We start from the raw sequence: 27,913 nt of genomic DNA, 5'->3' as shown, positions 1-27,913 counted from the left end.
TGCCTACATTCAACCTGTTCCTAAAAAGGGTGACCATTCTAATCCCTCAAACTACCATCCTATTGCTTTAATTTCCTGCCTATCTAAAGTTTTTGAATCTATCCTCAACAGGAAGATTCTTAAACATCTATCACTTCACAACCTTCTATCTGATCGCCAGTATGGGTTCCGTCAAGGCCGCTCTACTGGTGATCTTCTGGCTTTCCTTACTGAGTCTTGGTCATCCTCTTTTAGAGATTTTGGTGAAACTTTTGCTGTTGCCTTGGACATATCAAAAGCTTTTGATAGAGTCTGGCACAAAGCTTTGATTTCCAAACTACCCTCCTACGGTTTCTATCCTTCTCTCTGTAACTTCATCTCAAGTTTCCTTTTTGACCGTTCTATTGCTGCTGTGGTAGACGTTCACTGTTCTTCTCCTAAATCTATTAACAGTGGTGTTCCTCAAGGTTCTGTCCTGTCACCCACTCTCTTCTTATTATTCATTAATGATCTTCTAAACCAAACTTCTTGTCCTATCCACTCCTACGCTGATGATACCACCCTGCACTTTTTTCGTTAGTCAGGAGTGAGGAAGAACTTGTGAGGACGAAATGAAGGACCAATTAGATAAATCTAGAAAGGTAACTAGCCCAGTGAAGGTGAGGAATAGCTTAAGTGTTTACTGCATGAACTGTAGAAGTATTTTGAATAAAATAGACTTGCTTAGAGGAATGGTGTGTGTAAAGAACCTTGATATCATTGATTTAACAGAAACTTGGTTAGATATCTCAGGAAAAGTATTTAATCCAGAGGTTAAGATAGATGGTTATACACTACTCTATAAAGACAGTGAAAACAGGAGATGAGGAGGCATCATGCAGTATGTTAGGGACACATTACAGTGTTGTATTTACAGTAGAATTAAAACTGATAGCAAAACAGAGTCAATATGGATAGATATTATGGAAGGATCAGTCAGTTATACTGGGATTAGTGTACAGACCACTGAACAGTACAAAGGAAATTAACACCTCGCTATGGCAGGAAATAAATAAAGCAGGCAGGTGCAGTCAGGTATGTGTGGTAGGAGATTTTAATTTTAGGAATATCAACTGGAGCCTGATGGTGGGTAACAGTGAAGCAGAGGAATTTCTTAAGGTAATTCAGGATGATTTTTTAAAACAGGTAATATTAGAACCCACGAGGAGGAATAATATTCTAGATTTAATTCTAACTAACAGAGAGGAAGCTGTCATGCAGGTAGGGGTTGGAGGACAGCTAGGTAACAATGACCATTGTGAAATCAGGTACAAATTAAAATATGAGGAAACTTTTAGAAGCAAAAACACTAGTAAAATACCTGACTTTAGGAGAGCAGATTTTGAGGGATTAAAAAGGTACCTCCAAGGAGTTGACTGGCAATGGACACAGGGAACAGGTAAGGTCCAGGAAAGAGTTGAGAGAGATGAGGCAGGATGAGGGAGGTGAGGTGAGGTGTGAGGGTGTAGGGTAAGAGGGGGGAGGAAGTGTCAGGAAGGGTTGGAGGAGAGAGAGAGGGGGGATATGTGTATGTTGGAGGGTCAGGTCATGTCAAGATGGGCAAGGTGAGTTCAAGGCAAGTAGAAGATGGAGTGGAGAGGATGGATAGGGCCAAAATGAGAGGATTAGGGGAAGTAAATATAGATGAGATATGCAAATATTTTGTTGATAAATTACATACAGGACAGTTAGCAAACATCCCTTACAGAGCAATAAGATCACAGAAAAATTACCCGAAATGGATGACTGTTAGGTTAAAACACTACACAGGGTGGAAAAGAACTATAGAAGGCAGAGGAAGAGGTTTTAAGACCACCATATAATGAATTAGTTAGAATAGTCAGGAGGTTAATGAGGAAAGCTAAAAACAATTATGAATTAAAGGTGGCCAGCCAGGTGAAGATGGGTCCCAAGGGATTTTATCAGGTATATATAGGACAAACAATAGGGAAACAATAGGTTCATTAAAGGCAGCAGGTGGGAAGCTGGTTAGTTCTGGGGAAGAGATTAGTAAAATTCTGAGTGAGTACTTTTTAATTGTCTTCACCCAGGAGAGCATGCAGGAAATGCTGAATAGTGAGCAGATGTTTAGAGCAGAAGATAATGAGAAGCTGACAGATATTACCATAACTAAGGAGATAGTGGGACAGGAGATAGTTAGGCTGAAAAGTTCAAGAAACCAGAACCAGATGAAATATATCCCAGAGTACTTAAGGAATGCAAAGAGATTATTAGTGAACAATTAGTTTCTATCTTTAGGAAATCAAATGAGTCAGGTGAGGTACCAGTAATGTGGAAGCAGGCGAATGTAGTACCCATCTTTAAGAAAGGAGATAAAACTTTAATGTCTAATTATGACTATAGACCTGTGAGGTTATCTTCTGATGTAGGTAAAATAATGGAGTCAGTAATAGCGAAGAACGTTAGGGAGCATTTAGACAAACATAATTTGATAAATCAATCACAGCCTGATTTCACAAAGGGGAAGTCTTGCCTGATGAACTTGTCAAGTTTTTACAGTGAAGTTTATGGGGCGGCAGATAATGGTGATAGTTACGACATCCCATATCTGGACTTTAGTAAAGCGTTTGACAAGGTGCCCCACCAGAGGCTCATGAGAAAGGTTAGGATGCACAGGATACATAAGAAGGTGTTACACTGATAAAGTTGTGGCCAAGCAACAAGCAACAGAGTTGTAATAAACAGCTCTAAATCCGAGTACGGTCAAGTAATCAGTGAGGTGCCACAGGGATCAGTATTAGGGCCATTGTTGTTTTAATATATATCAATGACTTGGATAATGGAATTACTAGTGATGCTAGTAAATTTGCAGATGACACAAAGATAGGTAGATTAATTAGGTCAGAATCAGATGCCACTGCCTTGCAGGCAGATTTGGAAAGGATGAATAAATGGACAGGCAGATGGCAAAATGGAGTTTAATATCAACAAATGCAAAGTACTTAGTGTAGGTAGAGGAAACCCACACTCTTTTTCTCAACCTAAACCTTCCAAACTTTAGTTTAACACAGCTTGTTTTCATGCTATACAAGATAGAGAGGTGGCCCACAAAAGGTACTTAAGCTTTCCATCACCAGAATCTCATGTACTTTATATTTCTGCCCGGAACCATGCCAAGTCTGTTCTCCAACTAGCCAAAAAACTCCTTCGTTAACAGAAAGTGTCAAAATCTTTCAAGATCTAATTCCCCTCATGACTTCTGGCATCTAGCCAAAAATATCTCCAATAACTTTGGCTGTTAATAGATTTAGGAGAACAGTGACTGTCTACCACTGCAGGTCAGAAAGGAAACTTGAGATGAAGTTACAGAGAGAAGGATAGAAGCCATAGGAGAGTAGTTTGGAAATCAAAGCTTTGTGCCTTTGCACCTCCATGCTTGCACCTTGCCTAGTCAAACTCTTTCAATTCTCTATCAACATCTACCTTTCCTTCTTGCTGGAAGTTTGCCTGCATTTAGCCTGTTCCTAAAAAGGGTGACCATTCTAATTCCTCAAACTACTGTCCTATTGTTTTAATTTCCTGCCTATCTAAACTTTTTGAATCAATCCTCAACAGGAAGATTCTTAAACATCTATCACTTAACAACCTTCTATCTGATCACTATTATGGGTTCCATCAAGGCCACTCTGGTGATCTTCTGGCTTTCCTTACTGAGTCTTGGTCATCCTCTTTAGAGATTTCGGTGAAACTTTTGCTGTTGCCTTGGATATATCGAAAGCTTTTGATAGAGTCTGGCACAAAGCTTTGATTTCCATACTACCCTCCTACGGCTTCAATCCTTCTCTCTGTAACTTCATCTCAAGTTTCCTTTCTGACCTGCAGTGGTAGACAGTCACTGTTCTCCTAAATCAATTAACAGTGGTGTTCCTCAGGGTTCTGTCCTGTCACCTACTCTCTTCTTATTATTCATCAATGACCTTCTAAACCAAATTTCTTTTCCTATCCAGTCTTATGCTGATGATACCACTCTGCACTTTTCCACGTCTTTTCATAGCCGTCCAACCGTTCAGGAAGAAAACATTTCACACAGGGAAGCCACAGAACACCTGACTTCCGATCTTTCTAAAATTTCTGATTGGGGCAGAGCAAACTTGGTATTATTCAATGCCTCAAAAACTCAATTCCTCCATCTATCAACTCGACACAACCTTCCAGACAACCATCCCCTCTTCTTCAATGACACTCAATTGTCCCCCTCTTCTACACTGAGCATCCTCGATTCCACCCTGTCTTCTAGACAGGGTGGAATCAAAAGCTTTTTGTCTCATCAACTCCTCTCCTCTAACTGACTGTCTTCAGGCTCTCTCTCATCACTGCAATGTTGCATCTCTAGCTGTCTTCTCCTGCTATTTTCATGCTAACTGCTCTTCTGATCTTGCTAACTGCATGCCTCCCCTCCTCCCATGGTCTCGCTGCACAAGACTTTCTTCTTTCTCTCACCTCTATTCTGTCCACCTCTCTAATGCAAGAGTTAACCAGTTAATCATTCATCCCTTTCTCTGGTAAACTCTGGAACTCCCTGCCTGCTTCTGTATTTCCACTTCCTATGACTTGAATTCCTTCAAGAGGGAGGTTTCAAGACATGTAGTGACTGGCCAACTGGCTAGCCACTCCACGCTAATCCTCGAGGATTCCTTACATGCTAAGCTTCCCAGTTGTGGGACCGGCAGACTCAAAGTCAGGTCAGGTCAAGCACCTGGGAGCTGGGAAAACCCACAAGGTAGTAGTCAGTCTCACCTTGACTCTCATCTCACACACACACAGCCGCTTTTCCAGGTATTGCTGTACTCCAACAATAAACCCAAGACTGGTCTGTGTTTGCCTCCGTGTCCTTGTTGTAGAGAACACTACAGACATTTATCCTTTAATTTTTTACTACTGGTTTGGACTCTCTTCTGGGACTGGCATCTGGGCCTGGGACTGGGCTTTTTTTATTGGATTTTTGTTGCCCTTGGCCAGTGTCCCTTCTACATAAAAAAGAAAGAAAAAAAAAAAAAAGCTGTAGGCAAGTAATAAATAATGAAGCTCTGGTAGGTACAGGGTACGAAAAAGATTTAGATGTTAAAGTTATCTCTGAACTCCATCTATGAAAACAATGCATGAGGCCAGAAACAAGGCAAATGGGATATTAGGATTAATTTTAAAGAGTGTTAAAAGTGAAACGCTCGAAGTAATATTAAAGTTATATTTGGCGCTGGTCAGATCTCATCTAGACTATGCTGTGCAGTTCTGGTCCCCATATTACAGGAACGATATAGATCTATTAGAATCAGTACAAAGGAGAATCACTAAAAGGACACAGGGGATGAAGAATATTCCTTACAAAGCAAGATTGGAAATGTTAAATTTACATTTTTTAGAGAGATGTAGGATATGAGGAGACCTGACAGAAGTCTTTAAGTGGTATAAGGGTTATAACAAGGGGGATGTAAGCAAAATTCCTAGTATCAATAACCAGAATAGAACAAAAAATAATGGGTTCAAGGTTGAAAATTTAGGTTTAAAAGAGATAGGAAGGAATTGGTTCTCAAACAGAGAGGTAGATGAATGGAATGGACTCAGTAATCAAGTTGTTAGTGCTGAGTTAGGGAGCTTTACGAGAAGATTAGACAGATTTATGGATGGGGATGATAGGTGAAAATAGGTAGGTATATTTCATATAAGGACTGCAATGTGTAGGCCTGATGGCTTCTTGCAACTCCCTTAAGTTCTTATATATATATATATATATATATATATATATATATATATATATATATATATATATATATATATATATATATATATATATATATATATATATATATATATATATATATCTCTATCTATCTATCTATCTATCTATCTATCTATCTATCTATCTATCTATCTATATATATATATATATATATATATATATATATATATATATATATATATATATATATATATATATATATATATATATATATATATATATATATATATATATATATATATATATATATATATATATATTCAAGTTCAAGTTCAAGTTCAAGTTGCAAGACTTGATATATTGGAGAAACCAATAGGAAACTAACACACAGAATCAGTGAACATAAAGGTAATTTGATACATACACATCTCCACCCTCTGATTACTTCATGCTACCAATTAAAATCCTTCACAGTGATATTTTCCATGTCTTCACTGGCCTTAGCCCCTTGGAAGGCTTACAGAACTGATGGGGTCCCTCCTACTGTTCTCTGAAACTGCACCTCCGTGCTTGCACCTTGCCTAGTCAAACTCTTTCAAGTCTGTTTATCAACATCTACCTCTCCTTCTTGCTGGAAGTTTGCCTACATTCAGCATGTTCCTAAAAAGGATGACCATTCTAATCCCTCAAACTACCATCCTATTGCTTTAATTTCCAGACTATCTAAAGTTTTTTAATCTATCCTCAGCAGGAAGATTCTAAAACATCTATCACTTCACAACCTTCTTTCTGATCACCAGCATGGGTTCCATCCCTGACCGTCTTGGAGATACACCCAACATTCTTGACCTTTTCCTAACCTCTAGTCCTGCTTATGCTGTTACCCTCTTTTCTCTGTTGGGCTCCTCCTGTCACAATATCATATCTGTATCTTGTCCTATCACTCCAATCCCTTCTCAAGATCCCCTGAAGTGGAGGTGCCTCTGGCATTTTGCCTCTGCTAGTTGGGGGGACCTGAGGAGGTATTTTACTGATTTTCCATGGAATGACTACTGCTTCCGTGTCTGAGACCCGTCTTTGTGTGCCGAACACATGACAGAGGTGATAGTGTCTGGCATGGAGGCGTACATTCCTCACTCTTTTTCTCAACCTAAACCTTCCAAACCTTCGTTTAACACAGCCTGTTCTCATGCTAGACATGATAGAAAGGTGGCTCACAAAAGGTACTTGAGCCTTCCATCACCAGAATCTCATGTGCTTTGTACTTCTGGCTGGAAGCATGCCAAGTCTTTTCTCTAACTAGCCAAAAACTCCATCATTAATAGAAAGTGTCAAAATCTTTCAAGATCTAACTCTCCTTGTGACTTCTGGCATTTAGCCAAAAATATCTCCAATAACTTTGCTGCTTCTTCTTTTCCTCCTTTATTTCAACGAGATGGCACCACTGCTATCACATCTATCTCTAAAGCTGAAATTTTCACTCAAACCTTTGCTAAAAACTCTACCTTTGACAATTCTGGACTTGTTTCTCCCTCTCCTCCACCCTATGACTACTTCATGCTACCTATTAAAATTCTTTGTAATGATGTTTTCTGTGCCTTCGCTGGCCTATGGAAGGCTTATGGACCTGATGGGGTCCCCTCCTATTGTTTTCTGAAACTACACCTCCATGCTTGCACCTTACCTAGTCAAACTCTTTCAACTGTGTCTATCAACATCTACCTTTCCTTCTTGCTGGAAGTTTGCCGACATTTGGCCTGTTCTTAAAAAGGGTGACCACTCTGATCCCTCATCCTATTGCTTTAATTTCCTGCCTATCTAAAGTTTTTGAATCTATCCTCAACAAGAAGATTCTTAAACATCTATCACTTCACAACCTTCTATCTGACCACCACTATGGGTTCCATCAAGGCCACTCTACTGGTGACCTTCTGGTTTTCCTTACTGAGCCTTGGTCATCCTCTTTTAGAGATTTTGGTGAAACTTTTGCAATTGCTTTAAACATATCAAAAGTTTTTGGTAGAGCCTGGCACAACGCTTTGATTTTCAAAGTACCCTCCTATGGCCTCTATCCTTCTCTCTGTAACTTCATCACAAGTTTTCTTTATATATATATATATATATATATATATATATATATATATATATATATATATATATATATATATATATATATATATATATATATTCACTGAGCTACAATGGCTACTTTTGTTCATTATATCACATAAGATACAAAGCTACATTTGTAATAGTTTCCCTTTTATTATCTCATCCTCTCTCCTAAATGTTGGTTACAAACAGCAAAAGCCTGTACATTTTATAATAAACTATTTCTGTGTGTGTGTGTGTGTGTGTGTGTGTGTGTCATTTTCTGTTAGATTGTTACTGTGAAGTACAAATGCATGCAAGACACACTGATGTTCTTGCACAATAATAATATTGAAAGTCATATAAGACACCGCATCATATACGACCTATATTCTGAAAATAACTGCAATATCCAGAAAGAAAATAACACTGCTCCAGCTCAAGGGACCCAGGACACAGAAGATTAGGACAGGGTTCTGTCCTGTCACCCACTCTCTTCTTATTATTCATTAATGATCTTCTAAACCAAACTTCTTGTCCTATCCACTCCTACGCTGATGATACCATCCTGCACTTTTCTACGACTTTTCATAGATGTCCAACCCTTTAGGAGGTAAACATATCACACAGGGAAGCCACAGAACGCCTGACTTCTGATCTTTCTAAAATTTCTGATTGGGGCAGAGCAAACTTGGTATTGTTCAATGCCTCAAAAACTCAATTCCTCCATCTATCAACTTGACACAACCTTCCAGACAACTATCCCCTCTTCTTCAATGACACTCAACTGTCCCCCTCTTCTACACTGAACATCCTCGGTCTGTCCTTTACTTATAATCTGAACTGGAAACTTCACATCTCATCTCTAGCTAAAACAGCTTCTATAAAGTTAGGTGTTCTGAGACGTCTCTGCCAGTTTTTCTCACCCCCCCAGCTGCTAACTCTGTACAAGGGCCTTATCTGTCCATGTATGGAGTATGCTTCACATGTCTGGGGGGGTTTCACTCATACTGCTCTTCTAGACAGGGTGGAATCAAAAGCTTTTCATCTCATCAACTCCTCTCCTCTAACTGACTGTCTTCAGCCTCTCTCTCACCGCTGCAATGTTGCATATCTAGCTGTCTTCTACTGTTATTTTCATGCTAACTGCTCTTCTGATCTTGCTAACTGCATGCCTCCCCTCCTTCTGCGGCCTCGCTGCACAAGACTTTCTTCTTTCTCTCACCCCTATTCTGTCCACCTCTCTAATGCAAGAGTTAACCAGTATTCTCAATCATTCATCCCTTTCTCTGGTAAACTCTGGAACTCCCTGCCTGCTTCTGTACTTCCACCTTCCTATGACTTGAATTCCTTCAAGAGGGAGATTTCAAGACACTTATCCACCAATTTTTGACCACTGCTTTGACCCTTTTATGGGACTGGCATTTCAGTGGGCATTTTTTTTATTAGATTTTTTGTTGCCCTTGGTCAGTGTCCTTCCTACATAAAAAAAAAAAAAAAAGATGCACCCTTGTATATGGTATGATGTTCTCATGTTGAAGAAGTTAAACATAACAACAAATTCTAAGCTAATGATATGAGGTTTATGTGCATGTTACTGCTATTATGATCAAAATTAGTCACCATTCATAAACAATATTAATCTTTTAATACATTGATCTAATCCAAAATATATCTGCCATTACATTTAACACTGAATATCATCTAAGTGCAATCATAACTCGTGATTTAAACGTCCTTCAATTCAAACAACTCCCAATTCAAACAGGTTAGGCAAAAAAAAATTTGTCCTCCAATTTGAATGCAGCCCTCCAATTCAAACACAAACACCCTTTCAAGTGATGCCAATGATTCCCACCCACCATGCTTCTCTCTCTCTCTCTCTCTCTCTCTCTCTCTCTCTCTCTCTCTCTCTCTCTCTCTCTCCACTTGCCCAATGTACTCTACTTCCTTGTATGTCCCTTCCTCCCTTCTCCCTTCCTATTTCCTCTGGTCTAAAACCTCACTCCCTGTCACCTCCCCTCCTCCTTATCTGTCAAAGATAAAGGACATGGGAGTGGTACCTTGCTCTCTTTCCCCCTCATTCATTCTATGTCATTTTCGTTTCATCCTTTCTCACTTGTATAATTCCATTTTCATTCTCTATTAGTTTCATTCTATTTAACAATTCTCAGGATTGTCCTTACTTTCAGAGAGAGAGAGAGAGAGAGAGAGAGAGAGAGAGAGAGAGAGAGAGAGAGAGAGAGAGAGAGAGAGAGAGAGAGAGAGAGAGAGAGAGAGAGAGAGAGAGAGAGAGAGAGAGAGAGAGAGAGAGAGAGAGAGAGAGAGAGAGAGAGAGGGAAGGGGGAAGAGAGCAAGGAATGGGACAGGAGCATGGGGGGTGAAGAGAGAGAGAGAGAGAGAGAGAGAGAGAGAGAGAGAGAGAGAGAGAGAGAGAGAGAGAGAGAGAGAGAGAGAGAGAGAGAGAGAGAGAGAGAGAGAGAGAGAGGGGGAAGAGAGCAGGGAATGGGACAGGAGCATGGGGGGTGAAGAGAGAGAGAGAGAGAGAGAGAGAGAGAGAGAGAGAGAGAGAGAGAGAGAGAGAGAGAGAGAGAGAGAGAGAGAGAGAGAGAGAGAGAGAGAGAGAGAGAGAGAGAGAGAGAGAGAGAGAGAGAGAGAGAGAGAGAGAGAGAGAGAGAGAGAGAGAGAGAGAGAGAGAGGGGGAAGAGAGCAGGGAATGGGACAGGAGCATGGGGGGTGAAGAGAGAGAGAGAGAGAGAGAGAGAGAGAGAGAGAGAGAGAGAGAGAGAGAGAGAGAGAGAGAGAGAGAGAGAGAGAGAGAGAGAGAGAGAGAGAGAGAGAGATTTCAGTACAAAATAAAAATTGTGTGCACTACAACAACTGTGTTCAAGACTGAAGACGGCAGGAACTTTCAATGACTCATCATTTTGAGGTTGGCATTTATTTACAATAGTATTTTGTGTAAAATTTTAAGGTCATTGTTTTTGTATCTGATGCATAGGATGACCCACTTTTTAGTCTTTTAGGATGATGAGATGCCATCTTATATGTCGAAATATACTTCATGTTTTCTTTTACTGTATTTTTTTCTACATATAATTTAGGTTATTTTCATTTAATTCTATGTTTAGGGCACAATATAAACCCATAACAATTAAAAAAAAAACTGATTTTGAGACCTGGAACAGATTCATTTTTTTTACATTAATTTGAATGGGATAAATTGCTTCCCAATTCGAACAACCCAAAAGAACCAATTAGGTTTGAATCACAATGTATTACTGTATTTAAAAACACATACATCAACAAGAAGAACTTACCACAAACTCTGAGAACACCAGCAAACCACATCGCCTCATAAACTCCAGGGACAGGCAGCTTGAGGGTCCTGTAGCCTCACTCACCACTGGGCTACTGTGGAGGGCAGACTCACATCATTACAGACTCATAAAATTGAAGGAAAGAAAAAAACAAAAAGAGGGTGTCCTCTAATTTTCCCTAGTGTTTTTTAGGCTATATAGATTATGATGGAATGTAGTGAGGATGAGACACTAAAGTTTTTAGTTGATAATGCTGCATTTTACTTCTAAATGTGTTAAGTATATTTCTTTCTTTTTTTTATAAGCAAGAGGATTACTGGCCAAGGGGAAAGAAAAGAAAAAAAAATCACACTTGTGGGCCAGTCCCAAAAGAGACACCAGGAGAATCATTGAAAATTGAAGGATAAGTGTCTTGAAACCTCCCTCTTGAAAGAGTTCAAATCATAGGAAGGAGGAAATACAGATGCAGGCAGGGAGTTCTAGAGTTTACCACAGAAAGAGATGAATGATTGAGAATACTGGTTAACTCTTGCATTAGAGAGGTGGACAGAATAGGGATGAAAGAAAGAAGAAAGTTTTGTGCAACAAGGCCACATCAAGAGGGAAGGCATGCAGTTAGAAAGATCAGAAGAGCAGTTAGCATGGAAATAGCTGTAGAAGAGAGCAAGAGATACAACATTGCAGTGATGAGAAAGAGGCTGAAAAGAGTCATTTAGAAGAGAGGAGTTTTTAATAAAATTAAAAGCTTTTGATTCCACCCTTTCTAAAACAGCAGCATGAATGGAATCCTCCCAAACATATGAAGTATACTCTATACATGGGTGGATAAGGCCCCTGTACAGAGTTAGCAGCTGGGAAGGGTGGGGGTGGAAAAAACTGGCAGAAACGAAAAAGAAAACCTAACTTCATAGAAGCTGTTTTAGCTAGAGATGAGATGGAAAGTTTCCAGTTTAGATTGTAAGTAAAGGACAGACTGAGGATGTTCAGTGTAGAAGAGGGGGACAGATGAGTGTCACTGAAGAAGAGGGGATAGTTGTCTGGAAGGTTGTGTCGAGCTGATAGATAGAAGAATTGAATTTTTGAGGCATTGAACAATACTAAGTTTGCTCTGCCCCAGTCAGAAATTTTGGAGAGATCATAAGTCAGGCATTCTGTGGCTTCCCTGTGTGAATTGTTTACTTCCTGAAGGGTTGGATGTCTAGGAAAAGATGTGGAAAAGTGCAGGATGGTATCATCAGCATAAGAGTGGATAGGACAAGAAGTTTGGTTTAGATCATTGATAAATAATAGAAAGAGAGTGGATGACAGGACAGAACCCTAAGGAACACAACTGTTAATAGATTTAGAAGAACAGTGACTGTCTACCACAGCAGCAACAGAATGGTCAGAAAGAAAACTTGAGATGAAGTTACAGAGAGAAGGATAGAAGCTGTAGGAGGTAATTTGGAAATCAAAGCTTTATGCCAGACTTTATCAAAAGCTTTTGATATGTCTAAGGCAACAACAAACATTTCACTAAAATTTCTAAAAGAGGATGACCAAGACTCAGTAAAGAAAGCCAGATCAACGGCCTTAATGGAACCCATACTGGTAATCAGATAGAAGGTTGTGAAGTGATAGATGTTTAAGAAACTTCTTGTTGAGGATAGATTAAAGAACTGCAGATAGGTAGGGAATTAAAGCAATAGGACGATAATCTGAGGAATTAGAATGATCACCCTTTTTCAGGAACAGGCTGAATGTAGGCAAACTTCCAGCAAGAAGGAAAGGTAGATGTTGATAGAGAGTTAAGTGTTTGACTAGGCAAGGTGCAAGCATGGAGGTGCAAAGGCACAAAGCTTTGATTTCCAAACTACCCTCCTACGGCTTCTATCCTTCTCTCTGTAACTTCATCTTAATTTTCCTTTCTGACCATTTTATTGCTGCTGTGGTAGATGGCAACTGTTCTCCTCCTAAATCTATTAACAGTGGTGTTCCTCAGGGTTCTGTCCTGTCACCCACTCTCTTCTTATTATCCATCAATGACCTTCTAAACCAAACTTCTTGTCCTATCCACTCCTACACTGATGATACCACCCTGCACTTTTCCATGTTTTTTCATGGATGTCCAACCCTTCAGGAAGTAAACATTTCACACAGGGAAGCCACAAAATGCCTGATTTCTGATCTCTCTAAATTCTGATTGGGGTAGAGCAAACTTGATATTGTTCAATGCCTTAAAAACTCAATTCCTCCATCTATCACCTCGACACAACCTTCCAGACAACTATCCCCTCTTCAGTGACACTCAACTGTCCCCCTCTTCTACACTGAACATCCTCAGTCCATCCTTTACTTATAATCTGAACTGGAAACTTCACATCTCATCTCTAGCTAAAACAGCTTCTATGAAGTTAGGCACTCTGAGATGTCTCACCCCCCCCAGCTGCTAACTCTGTACAAGGGCCTTATCTGTCCAAGTATGGAGTATGCTTCACATGTGTGGGAAGGTTCCACTCATACCACTCTTCTAGACAGGGTGGAATCAAAAGCTTTTCGTCTCATCAACTCCTCTCCTCTAACTGACTGTCTTCAGCCTCTCTCTCATCACCACAATGTTGCATCTCTAGCTGTCTTCTACCACTACTTTCACACTAACTGCTCTTCTGATCTTGCTAACTGCATGCCTCCCCTCCTCTTGCAGTCTCGCTGCACAAGACTTCTTTCTCTCACCCCTATTCTGTCCACCTCTCTAATGCAAGAGTTAATCAGTATTCTCAATCATTCATCACTTTCTCTGGTAAACTCTGGAACTCCCTGCCTGCTTCTGTATTTCTACCTTCCTCCACTTGAATTCCTTCAAGAGGAAGGTTTCAAGTCACTTATCCTTCAATTTTTGACTACTGCTTTGGACCCTTTTCTGGGACTGGCATCTCAGTGTTTTTCTTTTATTGGATTTTTGTTGCCCTTGGTCAGTGTCCCTTCTACATAAAAAAATTAAATAAATAAAAAAAAATAAAAAGAGAGAAGAATAGGAGGGACCCCATCAGATCCATAAGCCTTCCGAGGGTTAAGGCCAGCAATAGCATAGAAAACATCATTGCAAAGAATTTTAATACGTAGCATGTAGTAGTCAGAGCATGGAAGAAAGGAAGGAACAAGCCCTGAATCATCCAAGGCACAGTTTTTAGCTTTACAGATAGATGAGATAGCAGTGGTGCCATCAGGTTAAAATAAAGGAGGGAAAGAAGAAGAAGCAGCAAAGTTATTGGAGATCTTTTTGGCTAGGTGCCAGAAGTCACGAGGGGAGTTAGATCTTGGAAAATTTTGAGACTCTCTATTAATGAAGGAGTTTTTGGCTAGTTGGAGAACATATTGAGCATGATTCCAGGCAGAAATATTAAGTGTATGAGATTCAGGTGATGGAGGCTTAAGTACCTCCCTATCACCTCTCTATTACTATCTCTGTAACCTCTCTATCATGTATAGCATGGGAACAGGCTGTGTTAAACCAAGGTTTGGAAGGTTTATGTCAAGAGAAAGAGTGAGAGGAGAGAGAGAGAGAGAGAGAGAGAGAGAGAGAGAGAGAGAGAGAGAGAGAGAGAGAGAGAGAGAGAGAGAGAGAGAGAGAGAGAGAGAGAGTGAAAACATTTAAGTACTTGGGATCGATGGTAGACGAGACAGGGGAAATGGAAAAAGAAGTGAACTTTCGGATTCAGTGTGGCTGGAACAATTGGCGGCAAGTTTCGGGTGTGATATGCGATAGAAGGGTACCAGTAAGAGTGAAGGGCAAAGTCCACAAAGCAGTCGTTAGACCTGCTTTGATGTATGGGCTAGAAGCAGCACCTGTGAAGAAGATTGAAGAGAGGAAGATGGATGTAGCGGAGATGAAGATGTTGAGATGGATGGTGGGAGTCAACAGAACAGACCGAATTAGGAATAAGTACATAAGAGGAACGGTGAAAGTAGTTGAAGTCTCCAAGAAGATCCAGGAGTCAAGGTTGAGGTGGTATGGACACTTGAGAAGAAGAGTTGGCGAAGACCACGTAGGAAGGGAGATCATGGAAATGGAGGTGGAGGGAGTTAGAAGAAGAGGACGGCCCAAAAGAAGATGGATTGACTGCATAAACGGAGATCTTGGGGAGAAGAATATAAATCCAGAGATGACAAACAATAGAAATACGTGGAGAAGGCTCATTCACAACGGCGACCCCGAATAAGGAAAAGCTGGGAAGAAGAAGAAGAAGAAGAAAAGAGTGAGGAATGTACATCTCCAAGCCAGACACCATCACCTCTGCTATGCACTCAGCACACAGAGATGGGTTTCTGACACAGAACCAGTAGTCATTCCAGGAAAAATCATAATAATACCTCCTCAGGTACTCCCAATTAGTAGAAGCAAAATGCCAGAGGCACCTCCACGTTGGGGCATCCTGAGGAGGAATTGGAGCTATACGACAAAACACAGATATGAGATTGTGATCGGAGGAGCCCAATGGAGAAGATAGGGTGACAGCATAAGCAGAAGGATTAGAGTTTAGGAAAAGGTCAAGAATGTTGGGTGTATCTCCAAGATGGTCAGGAATATGAGTAGGGTGTTGCAAAATGCAATTTTCTTATTACTAATTTACTACATAAATCATAAGGTGCTTTATTTGTTCAGCAGATGACTGCATGGAGGTCCAGTATGGAGAAGACAGGAGTGAAAAAAAATATTGTGTGACAAGAGCGACCTTCATGGTTGTAAGCCAAGTGTACTAACCACCACACTGCACTATGTATGTATGTTTTTGTGTGTAAGCCTTGTTTCAGCCACCCCTCTCTGTAGAGGCTGGCATAAAGATGGGTATGCATAGATGCAATCAAATCTTAAGTCTACTTCCTTCAGTGTGCAAAATAAATAAGGATTGTCATCCACCTCATACAGATCTGTCTTCTGAAGTTACTAAAATTGAGTTGCTAACAAGCTTGATTCTCACCTTACACTAGTTACAGATTTCCGTTGGCAGGTTCTAAGCACACGGGTCCACAGATGCTGGGAGGTAAGATCCAGGGAAGTTAGCAGTTTGCACCACAGGAGGGTGAGGGGTGGATACCAGCCAGATACAAAGAGAAGTGCCTCGCTGATCTCTTCCATGAGCTCTACTTCTCTGCTGCAGATGTCCTTGAGAGAAGTGATCACTTCTCGCCACTGATCTGGATTTGGGATGACATTCTGGAGGTGACTATGGATGTCCACTTAAGTTTAACAGAGAATGAAGATGGAGGTAGCAGCCTGGTGGTACAGGGGATAGCTTGCTCAGCTCAACATAAAGCTGAGAGGGCATGGGTTCAAATCTCAAGCCAGCCAAAGACAATCTGGGTTTTGTCTCCTCTTATGCTGTAGGCCCTCTGTAGCCTACCAATTGTATGAGATGTGTTTGCCATAACCATTAGGGGAAGCCTCTGTCTTGCAGTGAAATCACATAACTTGATGATGATGATTATAATGATGATAAACATAATACATAACATGTAAGATGACATATGGAAAACAAAAAAGTGCATCTAGTTGGATCAAATGAGAACAGTAACAAACCATCATTAATTCAGTAGTGAAATGTCAGACCACTATTCATTCCATCAAAACATGGCTGATCCTATTGGGGGGTCATCATAGCAATGTTTATCTTCACATTATTAATATTCACTAGAGGCTCTGTGAGTGATCAGATAAGGAAGAATTTTTCTTCATATTTAACAAACCACTTTCTAAAAAAAAAAAAAGTAGAATACAAGAAACCAGTTAAATTCAAAAGGAATCTGAAGTATAAGTAGATGTATAGGATCTTTGCTTAAAAGGCCAATATTCCCAACAAAGGGAAGGTAACCAAGGTAAGGCAACCACACTTACACACTAGCAATCACAACCACAAACATTCCCTAAATATAAAATAAAATCACATCTTAGTTTCTCAGCTGCTAAGGAGGAAGAAGACTGATACTGCCTACAGATGTTACTTATCTTATTTACCGAAACTAGAGCAAAGTGACAAGAAGTATCATAAAATGTAAGGCAACCATTTTTTCCCTGGTTCCCCTGGTGAATCATGGCCAGGATGATGTCTCCTAATAGAGAACTTTATCTTTGGCATTTGGGAACTCTTATCCTGAGAGGAAGCCCTTCCTAATCTCAGACTGTCAGGTCAGGATTCAAACCCATACACTTGAGAACCCAATGACCTCCATCTAAGTGCATTACTACTATACTACAGCTCTACAATAATAAATTGTAAAATAGAAAATTGATTAGAAATACACTTCATATATCAAAAGATGCTGAAAAGCATAAAGTATTTCATAATATATACAGCACAAAAAAAAGGCATACAATTTTATAAAAATAACACAAACAAAAAATATCCATACCTTTTAGGGAGCAGCAGTTACACAAATTTCCCCCTTCTTTTCTTTAACCAGTTTCCTAATAATTTATCAACATACCAAAGCTAACATTCACCTTAAAGGTGGATGAGATGAAATATTGGTTTCATACATTTATATTTTATAGGATAAATATCAACACCTACTGGAAAGAGTGAGGTGGAGTAGAGTGAGCAGCAGGTGGTGAGAGAGGTGGACCAGCATGTCAGGAGAATGCTGGTTTCCTCCCTCCCCTCCCAGACCACTGCTGAGGAGAGCCAGGCGTACACTTCTGATCTCACTAACACTCACCCGCACCACCTCCAACAGGAACCTAAGGGAAGAGAAGGAATGCAGGGTGTGGGTAGCTGTAATGTGAAAAGTATTGTTTTATTTTAAATATCCTGATTTCAGGTCAAGGAAAAATATTCAAATGATTGAAAAAGAGATAAAATTAAGTGAACTTAAAGTCCTCTTACAATAAAAACTTAAGGAAGGAGGAATGCATGAGTTGAGGATGTCAGTGGTTGTGATGAGTAAAAGAGTGGTGTATTTCAATAACTTTGGAAGTGAAGTCATACAAAATCAAACTGAAGGAGTACTTTCTCAGCATAAACCTGAGGAATGGGAAGGAATGCAGGACTGAAACTGTGGTATAATAATGAATGTATCCTGGATACCTTGGATTCTGAGGAAATAATATTCAAATAAATCTACATTTAATTAATTTAGGCACTCCTGCAACTGAAACTTGTGGAGGATGATAACAGAACTGACCTTGCAAAGTATATAACTGACTTGGGTATGAAATAGGACACAACAGTCAAAAGTATATGCTATAGAAATGAGTCATCTTTTTTTTATATGCAGGAAAAAAAAAAAAAGCCCACTGAGATGCCAGTCCCCAGAGTCGAAAGCAGTGGTATAAAATTATAGGATATATGTCTTGAAACCTCCCTCTTGAAAGAGTTCAGTCATGGGAAGATAAAAATGCAGAAGTAGGCAGGGAGTTCCAGAGTTTAACAGAGAGAGGGATGAATAATTAACAATACTGGTTAACTCTTGCATGAGAGAGGTAGACAGAATAGGAATGAGAGAAGGTAGAAAGTCTTGTGCAGTGAGGCTGTGGAAGGAGGGGAGGCATGCAGTTAGCAAGATCAGAAGAGCATCTGGGATGAAAACAGCAGTAGAAGATAACAAGAGATGCAACATTGCAGCAATGAGAGAGAGGCTGAAGACAATCAGTTAGAGGAGAGGAGCTGATAAGACGAAAAGCTTTCGATTCCATCCTGTCTAAAAGAGCGGTATGAGTGGAACACCCCCATACATGTGAAGCATACTCCATACATGGGGAGATAAGGCCCCTGTGCACAGTCAGCAGCTAAAGGAGGGGGTGAGAAAAACTGGAGGAGACAACTCAGAACATCTAACTTCATAGAAGCTGTTTTAGCTAGAGATGAGATGTGAAGTTTCCAGTTTAGATTATAAGTAAAGAACAGAGCAAGGATGTTCATTGTAGAAGAGGGGAACAGTTGAGTGTCATTGAACTAGAGGGGATAATTGTCTGGAAGGTTGTGTTGAGCTGATAAATGGAGGTACTGAGTTTTTGAGGCATTGAACAATACTAAGTTTTCTCTGACCCAATCAAAAATTTTAGAGAGATCAGAAGTCAGGCATTCTGTGGCTTCCCTGTGTGAATTGTTTACTTCCTGAAGGGTTGGATGTCTAGGAAAAGATGTGGAAAAGTGCAGGATGGTATCATCAGCGTAGGAGTGGATAGGACAAGAAGTTTGGTTTAGATCATTGATAAATAGTAGAAAGAGAGTGGGTGACAGGACAGAACCCTAAGGAACACCACTGTTAATAGATTTAGGAGAAGAACAGTGACTGTCTACCACAGCAGCAACAGAATGGTCAGAAAGGAAACCTGAGATGAAGTTACAGAGAGAAGAATAGGAGCCATAAGAGGGTAGTTTGGAAATCAATGCTTTGTGCCAGACTCTATCAAAAGCTTTTGATATGTCTAAGGCAACAACAAAAGTTTGATAAGTGACGTCAAAGTGACAAAATGGAAGTACTAGAACAAAGAAAAGTTGTATGAGAGATGTGGTATGAAGACATGTGCAAATGGAGTGGCATGGACTGGCAGGATGGGAGAAAAATTTAGACATACTAGAAAGATGAAATGCAGACAATAAAGAATATTTTCATGAAAGAAACTGAATATGTTAACAAAAAATGGAAGACCACTTGAAATGTGGGAGAATAAGATTAATAAGTATATGTGTAATAGTGATGCTGGTTTAAATTAAGTGCTTGAACAATCAAGAATGTAATGTCTGGATACAGAGAAGAGGAAGATCTTCTGCTGTGACCATTTCTTTGGGGAGAACATCAATAGGTGTACTTCAAGTACAGAAATCTCCTAAAAAGAAACATGCAATAAAAATATTTTGTTCTGAAAGGTCAAAACTTTTTTCTCAAATCAAATTTAGAAAAGTTGATAAATATAAGTGAGAAACACTTTCAATTAATGTGGTCATCATTTGGGATTTTCCATGACTATCTTTCCACTTGCTGAGACAGGAGCTCACCTCGCCATGGCCACCTGGGGTAGAGTCTCAGGCTGGGTCACATTGAGGGGGTCACGGAAACTTGCCGAAGTCTCTGACACTGGGAGTGGGAGTGAGGCTGGTCGCTGGGGACCCTGGTAGTGTGGTGTGGCCAAGATTGTGGTGGTGGTGGTTGTTGTGGTGGAGGTGGTGCAGGAAGGTGAGGGGCTGGTGTCAGGGATGGAGTCAGTGTGCACATAGTCCATGCTGAGGCCAAGCTCCTCCAGGCGGGCAAGGATGAGCTCCGAGGTGGAGTGAGTGATGAGGGCACGGAGAAGAAGCAAAACCCCACCCACCCACCGCTCCACTCCTACTGTGGTCTCCTGTAGGAAGTAAAGATTCTGTCAATACAGATAGGGAGCTGCTGTGAGGCTGAAAACAAATGGCAGGTACAAAAAAGTCCAGAAAATGCACTTTCATAAAGAGACAAAGGAGGAGTTCTACTCTAAGACCTGAACTGGTCAAGACCATCTCAACTCTCATATCATCCAGCATTAATGCCACTGTAAATTAATACAAAATTTTCCTGGAATTATATGTTTTCAAAAGTAGCAAGACACATTTTCATTCAAAAAGTAATCATTAGAAATCAAAATTAAATGAAATTAAATTTGCTGCTTTCTTGTTTTTGGTAATCTGAAGTAGCAAGAGGAGGCTTCCAAGCTCTTTGCTTTTTTGTGTCTTTAAATCCCCTTTTACAACATCCAAGAGAATGTAGACACATTCTGGACTTATGTGTAACTTCTACTGGAAATTAAAGAAAAACAAATCTCATCACAAAAGGACACATAATTGCAAGCCACACAAGTAATTGTAAATCTTTCTGAAAACTGACATCTGAGTGAGATAGCAACAATGAAAATAATTATGAATACATGTAAAATAAGAGTGAGAAAGATTAAAAACTACAGGTAACAATCTCCTACATAATACATTATTGATGGACATCAGAGCAAAGTTATTATAATTCACTATAACAAATCTGGACTGCAGTTATGTATACTTACAATACAATCAAAAATACAAAAAGTACATGCCAATAGAATAATGAAATTAAATCAATAAGAGAGAACAGAAGAAACACACATGGTGACATTTACAAAGCCACTAGCTGCCTGGTAGTGTAGTGGTTAGTAGACTCAGCTTATATAACCAACACATCTGACAGGGTAAAGACAATCTGGACTTTGCTCATTTCATGCCATGACTTCTGTTTACCCAGCAAAGAATACAAATGGGATATAAGTGAAGTTATTTTTTTCTTCCTTTACCTCACAACCTGGCAGGAGTGGGAGGTTACCAATCCTGTCCTCCTGTGTGTGTGTGTGATCCTGCACCAGCAGAAGGCCAACAATCCTGCTCTCCTGTGGGTGTGTGGAACTTTGTGTGTGTGGATCTTTGCTACAAGATACCAAAAAAAGGGTCTATGCTATACCACAATAGGTGATAAACTGAAAAGACATTGGAAAAAATAATAGATTAAAAAATAATAATGATCATCACAAGAATGTATCTTTCCAAAGTAACTCACCAGTTCACATGGGGAAGTAAATAAGGCCTTGAGCACACAGTCAACAGGCCTGTACACAGAAGCACACACTCCATTCATCACTTCCTCCACAGCACTCAGTGATTCCTGCAGCCAGTGACACAACAGTATTAATATCTGTGTTGTCTAAATCACATATATATGGCATCCCCTGCTATAGTGAGATAAGTGACACCCAGGGCAAAATTGAGTTGTCTCATGCCTCAAATAGATACTAAAAGATACTCAGTATCTTTTATGAGGTAACTGACATATTCTGAAAGTCCAAAAGATAAGTCAATAAAGTCAAAATCTAATAAAAAACTCAACTTTTTTCCACTGATTGATGCACAATAAGATATTCCATGCTGAAGAGGCAAGCATCTGAGAGAGGTGCCGTGACCAATCAGTGTATAGGGTTATGGTGAGTCACCACCTCCCAACCAATGGGAGCACAGATGAGTGCCTTGCCTTTTGTACGTCAGTCTTCCTGAACAAGTATCACTGAATGGAAGGTTTCCTAACTTTTCACATGATTTTCTCTTTACTTGTCCTTTTTTTTGTAAGCATTTATGGATGATAGTGACTGCGGTGACAGCCTGAGTTTTATCTTATCCTCAGGAGCAAGAAAGAAACTACAGAATGAGGAAAAATGGAGCCTATGCCCATTAATATTAAGTTACAATTACACAAGGAAATAGTTTTAGAAAACTATCTTTTTACTCACTTCAAATAAAATGAATTACTGAAGAGGATGTACAATGAGTCTTAAGTTCTTATAAGAATTGCACTAGGTAGTACAATAACTGGTAAGCAATATTCGTTGCCAAGCTCTCATATAGCCTAAGGCTTCTAAAGTATCAGGAAACAAGGTAACATAATATATTTTCATTTTTCATTTCACATTCTTAAAAATATTACATCTTGCAAGACAAACAATACCAATCAGTGACATTCACTTATCAATATGACACATATAATGCTGTATTTTGTTATTGTCTTATTATGATGATAATAATATTTCCATCATATCTTGCCTTATTAATATAAACAAGAAACAAAAAAACAGCTTTTGACAGTTCTGAGACAAATGGCAAGTAAGGGTGTGGGTGGATGGGGAGCAGGACTTTAAAACACCGTTTTCTCAATTTTTTTGTTTTTGTTGCTTACCTCACTGGAGCAGGGGACGCCACACATTAGTGTGCCATCAACCTACACTACACTACACTATGAGAACCATAATGAATAATGCACAATACTATCCTCTTACAAAAATATTCTTTATTTCAGGCCCATATGGTAATAACATACAATGAAACCAAATACAGTAATCTTTCTGGCTCTTCTATTTTTTATACTAACTACACTGTAACAGTTACAAACAAATATTTTTATACTGATTATCCCTATACTGCATCTTATTAATATTCTTCCATGAAACATACCCTGCAACTTTTTCTTTTCTGTAAAGCATCCTACTTCCTGCACAAATCACTAAGACTAACAAGGATAAACAATGCATACAGCTATTACCTCAGAGTCCAGGTTGACCTGTAGTTTGGATATAAAGGGCAGCAGGGTATCAATGACCTGGCGTGACAATTTCCTCCAGCGATCCCGGTTGACTTCCCGAGTTGCTCCCAATACTAAAGACACAAGTTTCAGCACCTGTGGAAATGTGTTGTACTCACCACACTGTCCAACTTACCATCTTATCCAATAAACACTAATTCCTCCTCCACCCTTTTTTGGCATTGTTTAGGCACTAAGTATGTTCAAATCTGTCAATGAAGTTTGAAGTACAATGTTGTTCTACTTTCTTGACCTACTTTCAGTTGCATAAATACACAATGAATTAATCAACATCAGAAGGAAGAAAAATATACAGGATACAAAGAAAATATAGACAAAATTTATGAATACAAAATAAAATGAAGACAAGGAAAAGAAAGAAATATTGTTTTCTGATTTTGATATAATACTACTTTTGAATACTTCTGTGTAAAGGATAAGTCATGCACAGCATAGTGTAGTTGATAACAGAGTGATGAAAAGCACAGCACCTGATGGTAATGGGCCAGTCGAAGTAGCATGGAGCACAGCACCTCCCGCTGGGTGTCCAACTCCCGCTGATCAGCAGTACTAGTGGTGCTGCGAACCAAGAAGAGGTCTTCCACTAGCGGTTGCAGGGCCAGGATGCCTGAAACACATCACACTCAACAACACTGGTATACAATGACACAACAGTATTTCTGTATTTAATAAACCTTTGCTTCATTACATCCTACATTAGGTACAGAAAATATTCCCTCTTTTTCCTCCATCATGTGCCTGGTTATGGCCAGTTGCCTAACTGTTATGAGAGGCAGCATAAGCTTCCACATTTAAACTAAAGTGGCAAGTATCTCACTGGCTCACTAAAAGGAGCTTTATAATATTCCTTCCTGCCCTGAGTTCTCTTAAAATCTATCCCACTTCCCATCTTCTGACTCTATACACACACACACACACACACACACACACTAAATAAAGCAACTGGTCCAGATGGAGTATCAAACTGGATACAAAAGGAATGTAGAGAACAACTGGCTGATACAATTCAGTCTAGTGGTGACATCACTACCACAGGGAATAGTACCAAAAGATTGGAACAAAGCAAATATTACACCAATATACATAGGAAGAAATAAGGAAAATCCACGAAATTACAGACCAGTGTCCTTGACTAGTGTTGTAGGAAAATTATGGGAAAGAACAATAAAGGAAAGATGGATGGAACACTTGGAAAGAGATAAAGTTTTAGTAAACTGTCAATTTGGATTTAGGAGGGGAAGATCATGCTCCATGAACTTATTGTCCTTTTACTCAAGGGTAGTCGATATTTGTGCAGGAGAGAGACAGATGGGTGGATGGTGTCTACTTTGACTTGAAGAAGACATTTGACAAAGTACGACACTGAAGATTGCTATGGAAGAAAAAAAATTATGGAAAATTTGGAGGAAGACTGCTGGAGTGGATGGATGATAGAGAGATGAGAACTGTAATACAAGACCAAAAATTCATCTTGGCTGAAAGTAACTAGTGGTTTCCCACAGGTGTCAGTGTTGGGACTGATAATATTTGTAATATATGTGAACAACATAAATGAAGAAATAGATAGTTATATGAACTTATTTGTGGATGATGCTGAACTGATAAGAAGGGTAGAAAATGTAAATGACTGCATGGTACTGCAAGATGATTTGAATAAGATAAATAGATGGAGTAAATCTTGGCAAATGGAATTCTGTTTAAGTAAATGTAAAGTAATGGAATTTGATAAGAGTAAGAAAGAATACAATATCATTATGAGATGGAAGGTATGAAGTTAAAAAAGTCAAAAGAGAAAGAGGATTTGGGAGTAAGAGTTACAGAAATTACTGGAGCCACGATGAATTTGCTAAAAAGAATAAGAATGGCATTCTCATATTTAGATAAAGAAATTTTAAAAAAAATTGTTGATTTCCATGATAAGACCAAGATTGGAATATGCGGCAGTGATGTGGTCTCCTCATACAAAGAGGAATATTATAAAATTAGAAAGAGTACAAAGAACAGTAAATTGACCTATGAAGAGAGATTAAGAATGTTGGAAATTCCTACCCTTGAAAATAGGAGAGAGAGAGAGAGAGAGGAGATTTAATAAACATCTATAAAATGATAAATCGTATGGAAAATGTGGATAAAGAAGGTTTTATAAATTTAGACTTACAAAGGACAAGGGGACACAATAAGTTGAAGAAAGTTAGCTGTAGATGAGACATTAAGACATACAGTTTTCCTCACAGGTGTGAACAAGTGGAATGAACTCAGTAAAGATGTTGTAAATGTCGAAACTGTCAGTACTTTTAAGACCAAACTAGATAGACAGGATACTATGAGATTACTACCCTCCCGTAAACCACAACTAGGTAAATACACACACACACACACACACACACACACACACACACACACACACACACACACACACACACACACATACACACACACACACACACTCTGTGAAATAGTCATTAAAAACAGATGGGTGCAATATCTTGAACAAGAAAATATAATAACAGAAAAACAATTCGGTTTCAGGAAAGAGAGATCTTGCGTAACAAACTTACTGAGCTTTTATACAAGAGTAATAGATAAACTACAAGAGAGAGATGGTTGGGTTGATGCTGTCTATTTAGATCTGAAAAAAGCTTTTGATACAGTTCCACATAAAAGACTCATATGGAAACTGGAACATCGAGGAGGGCTAAAAGGAAAAATACTTAAGTGGATGAAGGATTATCTCCAAGGTAGGGAAATGAGTACAGTAATCAGAGATAATAAATCAAGTTGGTGCGAAGTAACAAGCGGAGTACCACAAGGGTCTGTGTTGGCACCTATAATGTTTCAGGTCTATATAAATGATATGACGGTGGGTTTAAATAGCTACATTAATATGTTTGCAGATGATGCAAAATTGATGAAAGTAATAAAGAACCAAGAGGATTGTAGGAACTACAGAGGGATATTGATAGAATTTATGAATGGAGTAAACGATGGAAATTAGAATTCAATATAAAGAAGTGCCATGTAATGGAGATGGGAAGAAGTAAAAGGAGACCTTCATGGGAGTATAAGATGGGAGGTATCACAATACCAAAGAGCAAAGAAGAAAAAGACTTGGGAGTAATAATTCAAGACACACTTTCACCAGAAAAACACATCAATGGAATATTTGGCTCTACATATAATTTGCTAGCAAATATCAGGGTGGCATTTAATTACCTAGACAAAGAAATGATGAAGAAAATCATAACACACATGATACGTCCCAAACTGGAATACGCAGCAGTGGTATGGTCTCCACACAAAAAGAAAGATATAAGGAAATTGGAAAGAATACAAAGAACAGCTACGAAAATGATACCTGAATTGGAAGACCTAAGTTACGAGGAAAGACTGGAAGAAATTGGATTACCAACACTGCAAGAAAGAAGGGAAAGAGGAGACCTGATAACAATGTTCAAATTAGTAAATGGCATGGAGAAGATAGACAGAGATGACCTAGTTGTAAAAGTGGAGGAAGGAGATAGACGTACAAGGGGACATATGAAGAAATTAAAGAAGAGTCATTGTTTGGGAGATATTAAGAAATACAGCTTTCCGCATCGAACGGTTGAAATATGGAATAACTTAAAAGAAGAGGTAGTTGCGGCAAAGAGTGTGCACATGTTTAAAGAGAAATTGGACAAATTCGGGTATGGAGACAGGACTAATTGAGCTTTGGCTCGGACCCTGTATTATACAACTAGGTAAATACAACTAGGTAAATACACACACACACACACACACACACACACACACACACACACACACACACACACACACACACACACACACACACACACACACACAGCTTACAGCTGTGCCTCTGCACCCTTCACTCTTTGAAGTGGTACATGCGAAGAGTGAAGGGTGCAGAGGCACAGTTGTAAGAGAGGGAGGGACATGGACAGTGGCATACACTAATGTGGATGGTTTAGTTTCAATGATGGATGAAGTGAATGAATTTGTAAAAGCAAATGAACCAGACATCATGGCAATGGTAGAAACTAAACTAAGAGATTCAGAAACACCAAATTTAGGAGGGGGAAAGTGCAATATGTGGATAAGAAACAGATGTGGAAAAGGAGGAGGTGGAGTGATGATGCTTGTTAAAAAAGGTATCAGGGTGGAGAGTGTGGAAAAGGCAGAAGGCTTGGTGGAAGGCCTAAACTCAAAACTAATAAATGGAAGAAGAGGATTACGAAATGTCACAGTGGTGTATGTCCAACCAAAAACAAAGACCTGGAATAGACAAGAGCATGAACAATTGCTAAGTGAGACAAAAGAATGGCTTGTAAAGAAAATTTAAGAAAACAACAAAATTGTTATAATGGGAGATTTTAATTGTAGAGATAAATTGGGAGGAGTGGAACACAAGAGGAGAAGACTCATGGGGAGATAAGGTTCTGAAACTGGCAATGGAAAACACTAGATACAGAGGAAAGGAGTCATCAAGACTTGATTTGGTATTATCAAAAGAAACAGATATTATAGAAGACATGAATTATAGTTGTTCACTAGGAAAAAGTGACCATGTATTAAAGAAAAAAGAGAGGAAAGTAGATGTGAAGATTATAAAAGTGAAAGATTTAATTATGGTAAGTCAAATTTTGAACAAATGCGGAGATACTTTGGTGAA

At 39.2% G+C, this 27,913-nt stretch overlaps 1 protein-coding gene across 4 annotated transcripts in view; it reads right to left on the bottom strand.

Moving 5' to 3' along the window:
- LOC135091497 (huntingtin-like) overlaps positions 1-27,913 on the bottom strand; it is a 164,708-nt gene that overhangs the window by 39,742 nt on the left and 97,053 nt on the right. For 2 of the 4 annotated variants that reach the window (XM_063989188.1, XM_063989189.1), the window contains exons 27-34: positions 23,712-23,848; positions 23,182-23,316; positions 21,652-21,756; positions 21,392-21,484; positions 20,103-20,443; positions 17,676-17,842; positions 16,086-16,302; positions 11,128-11,221 (exon numbers count right to left, since the gene is read on the bottom strand). In XM_063989188.1, the coding sequence (XP_063845258.1) occupies positions 11,128-11,221; positions 16,086-16,302; positions 17,676-17,842; positions 20,103-20,443; positions 21,392-21,484; positions 21,652-21,756; positions 23,182-23,316; positions 23,712-23,848 (1,289 nt within the window). The remainder of the gene's footprint in view (positions 1-11,127; positions 11,222-16,085; positions 16,303-17,675; positions 17,843-20,102; positions 20,444-21,391; positions 21,485-21,651; positions 21,757-23,181; positions 23,317-23,711; positions 23,849-27,913) is intronic. The other 2 variants (XM_063989190.1, XM_063989191.1) reach the window with 2 other exon arrangements.

Source organism: Scylla paramamosain, chromosome 37 (genome assembly GCF_035594125.1).
Source record: "Scylla paramamosain isolate STU-SP2022 chromosome 37, ASM3559412v1, whole genome shotgun sequence".
Taxonomy (NCBI): Eukaryota; Metazoa; Arthropoda; class Malacostraca; order Decapoda; family Portunidae; genus Scylla; species Scylla paramamosain.
This window is presented reverse-complemented; position numbering and strand designations above follow the sequence as displayed.